The sequence below is a fragment of the Cucurbita maxima genome, unplaced genomic scaffold, assembly GCF_002738345.1.
Source record: "Cucurbita maxima cultivar Rimu unplaced genomic scaffold, Cmax_1.0 Cma_Scf00009, whole genome shotgun sequence".
In the NCBI taxonomy this organism is placed as follows: domain Eukaryota; kingdom Viridiplantae; phylum Streptophyta; class Magnoliopsida; order Cucurbitales; family Cucurbitaceae; genus Cucurbita; species Cucurbita maxima.
Window position 1 is genome coordinate 3382779 of NW_019272025.1, and position 11605 is coordinate 3394383.

General features: G+C 36.8%; 3 protein-coding genes and 5 non-coding genes across 10 annotated transcripts in view; 1 reads left to right on the forward strand and 7 right to left on the reverse strand.

The window, feature by feature from the left end:
- The window catches only part of LOC111484089 (histone-lysine N-methyltransferase ATXR2), a 4896-nt gene extending 3181 nt beyond the window's left edge, over positions 1-1715 (forward strand). Inside the window, exons 8-15 of one of the 2 annotated variants that reach the window (XM_023130535.1) lie at positions 167-254; positions 373-421; positions 512-566; positions 677-746; positions 821-890; positions 1004-1080; positions 1248-1304; positions 1379-1714. In XM_023130535.1, coding sequence (XP_022986303.1) covers positions 167-254; positions 373-421; positions 512-566; positions 677-746; positions 821-890; positions 1004-1080; positions 1248-1304; positions 1379-1492 — 580 coding nt within the window. In that variant the 3' untranslated portion in view covers positions 1493-1714. Of the gene's footprint in view, positions 1-166; positions 255-372; positions 422-511; positions 567-676; positions 747-820; positions 891-1003; positions 1081-1247; positions 1305-1378 lie in introns of both variants that reach the window. The other variant, XM_023130536.1, reaches the window with a different exon arrangement.
- A 689-nt stretch (positions 1716-2404) lies between these two features.
- Positions 2405-2484, reverse strand: LOC111484615. The gene has a single exon (XR_002718541.1). It is a non-coding gene; the product is annotated as a small nucleolar RNA SNORD36 (small nucleolar RNA).
- A 59-nt stretch (positions 2485-2543) lies between these two features.
- On the reverse strand, positions 2544-2667 carry LOC111484631. The gene has a single exon (XR_002718556.1). It is a non-coding gene; the product is annotated as a small nucleolar RNA snoR80 (small nucleolar RNA).
- Positions 2668-2734: 67 nt separating this feature from the next.
- Positions 2735-2846, reverse strand: LOC111484627. Its single transcript, XR_002718552.1, has one exon. It is a non-coding gene; the product is annotated as a small nucleolar RNA Z152/R70/R12/ (small nucleolar RNA).
- A 57-nt stretch (positions 2847-2903) lies between these two features.
- On the reverse strand, positions 2904-2990 carry LOC111484626. Its single transcript, XR_002718551.1, has one exon. It is a non-coding gene; the product is annotated as a small nucleolar RNA R11/Z151 (small nucleolar RNA).
- Positions 2991-3062: 72 nt separating this feature from the next.
- LOC111484624 lies at positions 3063-3161 on the reverse strand. Its single transcript, XR_002718550.1, has one exon. It is a non-coding gene; the product is annotated as a small nucleolar RNA Z157/R69/R10 (small nucleolar RNA).
- Positions 3162-4315: 1154 nt separating this feature from the next.
- LOC111484109 (peroxidase 3-like) lies at positions 4316-5911 on the reverse strand. The gene is made up of 4 exons (XM_023130566.1): positions 5662-5911; positions 5381-5572; positions 4962-5124; positions 4316-4871 (listed from the first exon to the last, which is right to left on the reverse strand). Exons 1-4 carry the CDS (start codon positions 5878-5880, stop codon positions 4459-4461), a joined length of 987 nt encoding a protein of 328 aa, XP_022986334.1. The 5' UTR covers positions 5881-5911; the 3' UTR covers positions 4316-4458.
- Positions 5812-10703, reverse strand: LOC111484108 (APO protein 4, mitochondrial-like). 2 transcript variants are annotated; one of them, XR_002718450.1, is made up of 3 exons: positions 10058-10703; positions 8499-9312; positions 5812-5942 (listed from the first exon to the last, which is right to left on the reverse strand). XR_002718450.1 is itself a non-coding variant. In XM_023130565.1 (2 exons), the coding sequence occupies exons 1-2, from the start codon at positions 10315-10317 to the stop codon at positions 8571-8573; spliced, it is 1002 nt and encodes a 333-aa protein (XP_022986333.1). In that variant the 5' UTR covers positions 10318-10703; the 3' UTR covers positions 8290-8570. The 2 variants fall into 2 exon arrangements, 1 of the variants encoding a protein (XP_022986333.1); XM_023130565.1 differs by lacking the exon at positions 5812-5942 and having other exon boundaries at positions 8290-9312.
- Positions 10704-11605: the final 902 nt, after the last annotated feature.

An 11605-nucleotide genomic window follows, 5' to 3' on the forward strand; every position in this document is an offset into this window, starting at 1 on the left:
CCCCCCCCTACAAGCTCCCTTAATAGAATATTGTTATACTATTAGCATTTGCAACTTTGCATGGTTAGGTCTTTAGTTTTAATTTCAGTGAGCCTAGATTAGAGACATTCGTCTGGAAATCTTTTTTTTTTTTCTTGATGTGATGTTGAAAATTACTCGTTCTTAGGTGGTGGGATTGCATTGCATTGCCGGAAGATGTCGAACCTTCTAACGAAGTTGCATTCCGAATGCAAATAAGAGAGATGGCTTTCACGGTAAATAACTTTCTTATTAGAAATTCTTAGTTATACTGCTCCTGTTGAATATGCTGATCTTAGCATGATTTTTATATATAACCCCATGAAATTAAATTTGCATATTTGCAAATTTCAGTCACTGCAGCTCCTCAAGGAAGCAATTTTGGAGGAAGGATGTGAACCATGTATCCTTGCAAGTTAGGAATTGATGGGTATATATATGTTTTCCTCTGTTTTTGTCGAAGCCGATTTCAGGTCCTTGACTATACTACTAGTATTCTCCCTTGAAATATATGGCCAGATAATTGGCATGTTTGAGCTAAATAATCTGTACGTTTCTGTTTGTAACCCTTCCATCTTTTTCTTTTGATATCCGCAAAATATTGTTTGTAATCTCAAGCCATCATGAAGTTAATATCAAATTTGCATGTGTGGTTCAGTGATTTGGTTGTAGCATCACCGGTAGAGGATTACTTCTTGTATGTTGACGAACTTCCATCTCCTTATAAGGTTAGAATGCATGTCCTTTATACATCAAAGATCCTGGAATTGCAAGCCTTGATGCCTAGGATTCTTAATGACAGGAGAAGGCAGAGGAAATTACCCGACCCCTTTTGGATGTTCTCGGCAATAGCTATTCAATCTGTTGTCAAGGTATATGTTCATCCTTGTTTCCAAGTAGTAGCAATTGAGATTCTTTCCTTAAACAAGTAATGTGTTCTTTGGTCATTAATACTAAAAAATGGGAGGGTGTTGACATATCCCAGGTACAGCGTTTTTCCCTTTACAGAGTTGTATGAATCATTCCTGCTATCCTAATGCAAAAGCGTTCAAAAGAGAGGAGGTATGTAAAATCAGCTTAATATTTCATGGATTTTATTGAATTCAACGGGAGCCCTTTTCTAGTATTTGTATATGTAGTTTGTTTTTGGATCCTTTGATTTGGAGTAGCATGTTCTTTCATTTTCGTCCTGAAAGCTGTTAGTTTTATGTTCTTTATAATCATGGCAGGATAGAGATGGAGAAGCAACCATAATTGCAGTGAGGCCCATCCATCCAGGAGAGGAGGTAATTCAGGACTAATATGTATTTATGAACAAGTTGTATGAAAATATATTGAGGCAAATAGTGGATGTTTTCAGGTCACAATTTCATATATAGACGAAGATCTTCCATTTGAACAGAGACGAGCATTACTTGCAGATTATGGGTTCGAATGCAGGTGCCCCAAGTGCTTACAACAGCAGCATCCATAGGCAAGCCGCTCCCTGTGGGATCTCCTCCCAACGAGATGAGCAAACAAAAAGAACTTTCACTGTTATGAACATCCATAGCAATTCCTTTATTACAGTATGATTCCTAGTTTTGTAGGATTAGACAAATAGTAGAATGAGCAAATTTGATTTTGTTATGGCAAATTGGTGTTTAACTCAAAACCAAATTTTAGGTTTGGTATTTAATATGAAAATTTTGAATTGTGTTATCGTCACCCTTTAATATATATTAGCCTCGAGGTGACCTGTTTGAATGAAGTTTACTCTCATGGAGACCCTCATAGCTATTTCAACCTAACGGAAAAGAACGCTCAAGTTTGATGAATTTAACTATTATAATCAAATTCGGCACTCTTCCAGGTGACTAGTTTCCCTTAGAACAGAAGTTATTTTTAAATTTTGGTATCATACCCATATCCTTGAACCTATACAAAATTGATTAAAAAAAGAACCAAAATGTAGTTTTTAAATTTTAATGCTTTTTCAAAATTTTTAATCTATCTATAAAACAAATGAATCATCTGTTTAAAAATTGGATTCAAACAACAATTATGAACATCAATAAATAACAAAAATGTAATCTCTTGATTGTATTACGGAGTAAAATTTACAATTACAAGCCGATATAAAGACCGCTGAATATCAATGTTCATCCAGAAAGTTATAATTGTCTTCTATCTAAATAAATACAATGATTTGCCAAATTCTCCAATGCTAAGTACCGAACTCGTATACCTGCAATAAAGAACTACAAATACATGACAGAACTTGTAATTAGTAAAACATTTATGAAACAATAGAAAGGTCAGGGAAATTTGTCTAGTTCGTACTAGAATAGAACAAGCCTACAAATATATGCAATGTAGAAGGAAAAAAATGTAAATTTGAAAGATCTGAGCATCAGTTTTAAAAAGCTCGAATTTGTAAACATCAAAGAGAAATCAGCTCTTATGAATTTGTATCATCATTTGCTCAGATAGATAATACATACAATTACTAAGAAATGATTAACAAAACATTAGTTTCGTGGTTAAAATGTCTATGGTGTTTCCAGGATTAAATGGGATTGAGACTAACCATCAATCAGGATGACCACATTACTGATATTGCGTCCGTGCCATTATGCCTAGAGGAACTGTATATCCCCCAGAATTGGTAATGGACGCAGTTCCAAGCCTAATATACTAATAAGGGACACAATGGATGAAGCTTAATCTATAAGGAGAAGCTCAGTGGAAGGAGAAGTCGTTTAATATAAAGGCTCACGGCATAACTTAATTAAAAGTTACGTCCACTGCCCAAAACACGTCTAAGTGTTTCATCTCATCATAGCTTCATCCTCCACATAACCACTACATAAATCTACAGAACGAATCAACAATGATTAAAAACAAGGCTTCAGTGTGTGTAACAGTCCGATCATTGATAGAAAAATCTCACTGAAATCCGCTAAGATTATATAAAACATCATCATAAGCCCATAGAATCAAATACTCGATCCAAAAGAACATCTAAAAGAAATCAGCGGACACTACAACATACCAAAATTCAAAACAGTGCTCAGACAGCCAAGGGTATTTAATCAGATACCGGGAATTGTACCCAGATCAGAAACTCTAGTCCACGAAAATAGCCTCATCACAGCACTACAGCGCAAATCAAAAAGATGAAAAAGAAGATGATAATCGAAATTGAAGGGGGAGAAACAAATAGACTAAATACTACGGAACATGCCAGGAAACTGCTACACTATAGTCCCTGAATCGAGAGATTTGATTGGAAGCATCAACTGTAGAGAGGGAGAGCAACATAAAAAAATGAAGAAGAAGACGACGATATGGAGATGAAGGTCGAACGGTGAATTTATAGGCCATCGACTGGGAAATTAGGGTTTCTCACTCTAGACTGGTTTAGGATTCTTTTTCTAGATTTCATCGTGGCGGCTAATGGACTGGGCCTGAACATCATACGACTAGGTCTACCATTCAGTTGTAATTTAGCCCGTTAAATGAGGCCCACGGACTAAACTTCCAGTCTCTTGTAATTAAGCCCATTAAGTGTTTAGCCCATTAAATGAGGCCGACGGGCTAAACTTCCAGTCTCTTGTAGGTAGGCCCATTAAGTGTTTAGCCCATTAATTGAGGCCCATGGACTAAACTTCCAGTCTCTTGTAATTAAGCCCATTAAGTATTAGCCCATTAAATGAGGCCCACGGACTAAACTTCCAGTCTCTTAAGATTATGCTCCTGTCTTTATTTTTATTTTTTTCCGTTAAATTAATAAAAATACTTTTAAATTTTGTATTATTTTTAATATTTTTAATATTTTTTTTTAAAAGAATCTAAAAAAATGTTATTATTGTTAATTTTGGATGAAAATCATTAAAACATGTTAATTTTGGATGAAAATCGTTAATATTTTATTTTTAAAATACTTTTAAATTTTTAATAGCATTTCAAAAACAATCTTGAATTTTAAAAACATTTACTAATACTCTTTCACCTTTTTTAAAAGATCAATAGTGTATTTAAAAAAAAAAAATATTCAAACAAATAGTATAACCTAGTTGAAGTTCTAATGATATAACCATTAAATGTATATAAACCCATATAAAAAATAAAATAAAATGTGAATTTCTATAATATTGTTTGGTTAGGATAATGTCGTAATTAGAATCCCAAGGAGGGGTAATTGCGTATTTTAACTTTTTAATGAGACATCTTGTAACAGAATTGGAAAGAAACTGAAAGAGTCAGAAAATCATCCATACAAATGATTGAAATCAGAATATTATTCACCCGACAGAAGAAAGAAAGAACATTGCAATGGAATTACAATTATTGAAGCCACAAATCTCCCCAAGAAAAAAGGAAAAATTCCCAACTAAGCACATGGAAGAACACAAAATCAAAGGTTGCAAGAAATCATGAACTGTAATTTGGAATCTATCAACCATTCACGACGGCGCATCTCCTTCTGATTTCACCCTCAGTTCCAGTCTTCACTTTAATCCGCCCCATTTTTTCAATGGATGCTGCAAATTCAGAGAAGAACTCTTCAATGGGTCCTTGAACAAGTTTCTGAACTAGGCCCAATGTAGTTGCGCCTTTAGTGAGAGCAGAATCGGATTCGAAAAGCCCTCTTCTTTTGAGAAGAAGAGAGTAGTAGCTAAGATCGAAAGTGTTGCGGCTTCCAGGGTCCATCTCCACCTTGCTGTTGTCGGTCGGAGTTTTGCATTTGTTGGCCTTCAGGTTAGCGGCGTATCTTGGATCCAGAGAGGGATCTTGGTCTCCTACGCCGGTGAAATTGTACAGTCGGTTTCTGAATGATGAGCAGTGTGCTATGCCGATTGTGTGAGCGCCTGAAGTGATCATTGCACGCAAGGTGTTTGAGAAAAGTACTGAGTGAAGAATTGAGTTAGTTTTTTAGTTCTTTGAATTATTGAACTCACCAGATAGTAATACCAAGTCTTTCAGATCAAGGCCTTGGTCTTCGAACAGTCTTTGGAGTGTTGAAAGGTTTCCAAAAGGAGGAGGAATGTTAGCCAGGGCTTCTGATGACCTTGAGATCACTCCATCCCTCCGGCCAGTCGGAACTTCCCAGTAAGGACCTCCCTGCACATAGAAAGTAATAAGAATCACGACCCTCTACATTGTATGATATTGATCACTTTGAGCATAAGCTCTCATTGTTTTGCTTTGGACTTCCCCAAGAGGCCTCGTACCAATAGAGATGTATTCCTTACTTATAAACCCATGATTATTCTCTAAATTAGCCAACGTGGGACTCCCTCTCAACAATCATCACAATAGGAAAAAGAGTAAAAACAGCCTCGAACACTGAAAAAGTAGAAGGGCATTGGATCCTTACAGTGGCTACAATGGAATCTCTAGTAACCAAGGAAAGAACATCTGCGCAAGAGACCACTCCAGGGCATTCAGCTTCAAGTAAGCTTTTAACTCTATCAATGAAGTCAAACCCTCTTAGTGTTTGATTTGGAGGAGAATCCTTCTCAGCTTGGTTATTTGAAGTGGAGTTTATAAGCACAGACCCATCACAACCCTGTCAAACAAAGAGAAGTAGAATCAATTGCTTAGAGGAGTTATAACGGTCAAGAATGGTTATGAAGCTTGAAACTCAAAGAACAGTACCCTAACAAAGCAATCATGGAAGTGCATTCTTATGAAAGTTGCTGCCAATGAAGGGGCATTATGGATATGCTGATGAACGAAATCCAGCACAATCTTCTCAGCGTTTGGGCAGCTTTTGGCATAGAAACCAAGCTGTAACTGAGCTTGAGTGGCGCCTATCAGGCCTAGAAGACCAACAATAGCGGTCAACACCAAAGAAGTAAGCCTGCCCGTTCTCATTCTCTAAATTTACTTCTGTTGTGTGCTTGACATTCTATCACAGAATGAAGAGGCTTATATACCTAATAGAACAAGCAAGACAAGGAGCAAACTGTTGGAAAAGGTCCACCATACATTTAAAATATTCTCTAGGTGAAGCTTTACAGTAATCAGTATTTTATAATCCGCCATATTCTATTATAGACTTGATTAGTTAGGCACGTTGCTTGTAGGACAACAAGAACAAGTTCTTCTGATTGTGCCACTGTTTAATTGTTTACAGAAAAGCAGTAGGTAGCCATGAATGACTTTATCTGTAAATCATGGATCTTTGGTCCACATTGAAAGATTTCAACACACATACAACAAAATCCAGCTAAATATAGGGCCTGTCATCAAAATTATAGATATTGCATAATGATTTTATCTTTACCCATGTTTGAAAGAATCATGAGAAGAAGAGAAGAACTCCTGATTTTTAGGGACTGAAGTAGAAAATTTACATCTGAAACTTGTGTATTTTTACTGTTTGGAATGTCTGTGATGCTTTGTGTATAATTAATGGTGGGTTTGGTTGGATGCAGGCGTCACTAAAGTTCGCAGCCCCAGGCCCTCAGCTATAAACTATGCTTAAAAAGTACCAAACAACTTGATTGGCTCACCTGCTCTGGAAACAGAGCACGTTATAAGACAATTTTCAATCAATAATTGCGCTCTTGCATGGCGGCTAGACATGAGAGCCGCCTAACAAAAGACATTGTGGATAGAGAGAAATGGTTTCTTTATTAATTGAGATGGTTCTAATGTTCTAAGAGCTTGGGAGCCGGGAGGCACATGGTTGGCCATTCCATATCCGGAGGAAAAGGTGACAATGAACCGGTAAACAGCAGCCTCAGAGGTTCATAGTTTTGAATTTTGAAGCAGCCGACCAAAATTGACGGCCAAAGCATGTGCTCTTGGAAAAGGATAACAAAAAAAATAACAAGATCCCACGTCGTTGGAGAGGAAAATGAAACATGTCTTATAAGTGTGTGGAGCCTTTTCCTATTAGACATGTTTTGGGCCAAAACATGTAATATTTACTAGCGTTGAGTTTGGGCTGTTACAAATGGCATATGAGCTAGACATCGGGCAGTGTGTCAGCGAGGACGCTGACCCCCGATTGTGAGATCTCACGTCGATTGGAGGGGGGAACGAAACATCCTTAGTGTGCAAACCTCTCCCTATGGATTGTGAAATCCCTACCTTGGTTGGAGATGGGAACAAGGGTTTAGAAACCTCTCTTTAATAGACGTGTTTTAAAATTATGAGGCTGACTGTAATGTGTAACAGACCAAAACGGATAATATCTATTAGTGGTGGACTTGAACTGTTATGGTATGAACGTATCATATGTTTTTTCCATAAGCAATCAAAAAGACTTTGAGTAATAACATTGATCAAGTCCCATAAATAGGTAAGTTGATTAGAACAGAATAGAATAGTTTTAGAAATTATATGATTGTCGTACCAAACCTTCCTAGCTGTTCTAAAATGGATATTGGCATAAATAGCCAAAGAGCCAAAAGCCATCGCTATCAGTTCTTGGGTTTACTTTAGTTGGGCATTGCTATTATTTGAAATATAAATTTAAAATTTACTTTCAATCTGTAAATAATTTATTAATAAACTTTAAAGAGACGAAAACTTGGAACATTAAATTTAATATTTAATCTTTAAAAATTATTAAAAATATGTTCAGTAGTTAAATAGATTTGTTTTTTTAAAAAAAAAAAAAATCAAAGAAATCAAACGTTTAAACCGATTTTTTTTTTAATTAATACATTTTAAGACTTTTTATTTACTTACTCTAGAGTTATATAGACTTTTTATTTACAGTTATATTTATCTGATGACTTATTATGGTCATTAAATATGAAAATTATCAGTAAAGTAGACTCGAAAAATGTAAAAAGAGTATTTGGGTTTTCTTTTTTTCTTGTAGTTTAGATTGCATGCTTAGAATCATTCAAAGACTTGTTCAAGTGTTCGTGTTATGTGATATTCGATCAACAAGGAATCCAAACTTTACTTTTCACTTCGAGTGATTTCTCATGCTTTATAATTTTTGGATACTTTAGATCTAAAAGTTTTATTTTTCAACAAGATTATTAGATCAAATGCTCAAGAATTGGCAATCATTTGAAACGAAATCAAATTGATGTCGAGGTTTTAATATTTGTGGACTAGGAGTTTGAATACCCAAAATGTTTAGTTTCAAAGGTTGATCGACCTGACCCATTGGGTTCATAATGGTGTCTTGATTTTGAATAGCTACATGCAATTCCTTAAATCCATAAAATTGACTTAAAAACATATGCATAAAGTTGGGTAAAAAAAAACAACAATTTCTAAGCAGGGATATAAATCTAGATTTTACATCCAACTTTTCTATAAAGTGCCTCCCGTGACATGAATATTCTACTGAAAAGAATGAAAGACGAATCTACAAGACATTCTCAAGTTCAAAATTCTTCAACTTTTTGATAACTTTTCCCAAGTTGCTATGCTTGATGTTCATCATGTTACTTTTTCTATATGTTTACTAGATCAACCAAACAGATAAAGCAGGAAGAAAGAAAATAAATAGGCACGGTCACCTGAAGGTCATGAACTGTAATCGAGTCGAGTGTTCTTGTCAAGCTCCATGTGAAGTCGAACAAAAGAAGATTTCATAGCTTGAGGTGACTCTGAGGTGGTAAGCCTTGAACTTTCATCATACAATGATACTTAGGTGGTGCAATGGCACCAGCATGTGTGCAAAGAGCCAGGACTGCTGGCGAGTGCCCGTAATAATCCCTCCCTTCGTCGACGAGCACGGGAGGATCTTGAGGTCGCCGATGCCATACGATCTTCGGAGGAACTAAATCATCTACATCCGCCTTCTCCCAGAAGTGGGATCCTCGCCAACTCTCACATTTAAAAACTCCACATGGTCTAGCTTTGTGTACTGATGGCCCAACATGAACGTCTGAGCAGTAATTACAGATCTTAGCAGGATATACCATTAACAGTTTCTGCACGCCCGTTCGAACTGTTTCCCACGCCCTGAGAGTTTCGGTTGCCAAAAGCCTCATCTCATTACCTGATAAAGGTTCATCCCTGCCTGAGCCACCACCACCACCACCACCAACTGAATTCCAAGTGCTTGAAGACAGATTTTCATCATTTGTATTGGCTCCAGCTTGCCAGCATAGTTCCACAACTGCTGGAACACGCTCAAACTTGAACCTCTCATCATGCTCATTAACCTTTTCGAAAATGTGATGGCGGTGAAATGCTTCTACTGGGACAAGGACATCATTCAAACCACCTCTGATCCACTCATGAACCTGATTCTTAGGCCCGCGTTTGTAACCGCCACAGCTTCGTATCAGATGACCTTTCTCACCAACATATACTTCTGGACAAAATCTATAAAAACAACAAAATGATCCTACAAGTATCAGAAACAGCCTTCACAAACATGTATTCACGTTAACAGCGGAGAGTTTTTAATATAATCTTCAAAAAGAACAGACTTAAACGTGTTCATGGGTCGTTTGATGTTTAGGCATCGACAATGATCCTTCTGCAGGTTCACCTACGGAAACCTTGTTACAACTTTTTCTTCCTCTAAATGATAAGGTTTAATGAGAACTTCTCATGATGTCGCAGGCAGCAAACCGCCCACGTCATCGCGATCCGAACACTTCACCGGACCATTCAATCGGTATGACCGACGGGCAGTGTATACAAAGGGCCCAAAGAATTCAACCTCGACTCCCCTTTACCAGAGAATTCATGAATTCCGGGCACCTCCAGTAATCTACGAATTTTAGAAGCAGAATTCTCAAACATGCATTCATATTAATACCTCAGGATTGTTCAATCTAAATTTCAGAAAGAACAGACTTCACAGACGGCCCAAGTGTGCATAAAGAACTAGATAATATGCATTGATGAATTTTTTGACCTCACTACCTGCGCAGGAATGGTCAGGTAATAGCTAGATGATAAGCAAGGCCAATCAGCATTTCAAAATGGTACGTTCCTATTACACATACTAGCTCAAGGGACATGCAACTTCAGATAAAAACTAAGTAAAAGAAAACGAAACAGAGTAAAATCATAACACAAAAATGAGAAATTAAAGATAGTTTGTTCCCGGGACACTGACTTGCAAGAGACAACCGGAAATTCTTTGAGAAGAGTGGAAACTCCATGAATAAGTATTGCCCTAGCTTCAAAGACTTGCTGTGCCACTGGAATTAGACCCTTTATAGGACAGTTATTAGCCCGATTTTGAATTCTCTTCAAAATCATTGGACGAAGCTTCTTCAAATCGACTTTAGAACTGTAGCATCGATGTAGCATGAATTCCTGCACAATATTCTCGCAGAACTTCCTTCTAAGAGCCATAAAAGGCATAGTTTTCATGATGCGAGCGCTAACATTTATCAAATCTTAGGAAAACGACAAGCAACAAGCTTGAAGGCATAAATTAAGATCTTAATCCAATCACATGAGCCTTCGAATTCAACGGCGAAAGTGCTCGGGTTGCGAGTAAGATAGATGATTTAAAGAACAAAGGATGAGATTTCGAGAGAAGACCGCAGAGAGACAGAGAGCTTTCAGAGACAAGATGAAACAACTAACAGCGACGCCGACGGAGAATTGAAGCCAGATTCGCGGACAGGAGGAAGAACAGGCATTTCCATAGACTTAATTTGCAGAATTGTGAGACCAAATGAAGATTTGCAGTTCCAGATGTCCAGAGGGAAAACGAGGGCGCCACAGAGACGAGGGCAATGGATCAAAATGAACCAAATTAGAGGAACGCCGGTCCGATTCACTCAGCGGCTAGTCTTAAAATGATCGAGAACCGAACCCGACCATACTATTGGGAGTCGAGTCTCTCACCTTCACATTACTCCGAATCGGTCTGCGCAGCTCGATTCAATGCTTCAGATTCCGGTTTATTTTCGGGTTTTATTGATAGCCGATGACGTTAAAATGTCATTTTAATCTCTATACTTTCAAATTTGATTTATTTTGGTCTCTATATTTAAAATTTTTCTTAAATGTAATTTTAAAACATCAATTTTGGTTTATATACATTTCAAAATATAATTTTAGTTTCTTCATATCTCTTTATCAAACTTTTAGCGTAACACATTATTCACTTAAATTCGTAAAATGTGTTTTACTTCAAACAATTTTATGCTAGGAGATCTCTTAATTTTTTTTAGAATGCACGTGAATAAGGACAAAACATGTTGGTTAATATTTGTGTTAGTTTATGAGAACAGTTTTTATTTTTAAAAATCGAGAAGTAGATAACATGATTATGTCACAAAAAATACTGGAACCACTACCAGACACAACTCTTAAGTATATATCATTTTTGGGTATGGGTGAAATGCATCATGTTCTTTAAAAAAAATATTTTATGCCATCAAAATTGAGAGAATAAGACAAAAATAAACATATTGTTATTTTATTTTATTTTTTCTTAATTGTTAATTCGGGTACAAATAAATAAATAACAGAAAATGTAGAAGGCTTTTGAGAAATACCTCGAAGTGCTAAAAAGGGTAACCCAATCTATGGGATGCCCAAGGTCGCTATTCAATGGGTCCTCTTGGGCCCATTTTCCACCCTCCGAAGATAACCCAATTTCATTCTCACGCCTACCGAGGCAGCCACCACCTCCATCAAACCCATT

Coding starts and splice junctions, on each gene's coding strand:
- LOC111484109 (XM_023130566.1), bottom strand. CDS start 5,880: ATGAGAACGGGCAGGCTTACTTCTTTGGTGTTGACCGCTATTGTTGGT. Junction 5,573..5,661: donor TCCATGATTGCTTTGTTAGG/GTACTGTTCTTT, acceptor TTTGTTTGACAG/GGTTGTGATGGGTCTGTGCT. Junction 5,125..5,380: donor GAGATTCCATTGTAGCCACT/GTAAGGATCCAA, acceptor TTCTATGTGCAG/GGAGGTCCTTACTGGGAAGT.
- LOC111484108 (XM_023130565.1), bottom strand. CDS start 10,317: ATGAAAACTATGCCTTTTATGGCTCTTAGAAGGAAGTTCTGCGAGAAT. Junction 9,313..10,057: donor TTTCCGGTTGTCTCTTGCAA/GTCAGTGTCCCG, acceptor TTGTTTTTATAG/ATTTTGTCCAGAAGTATATG.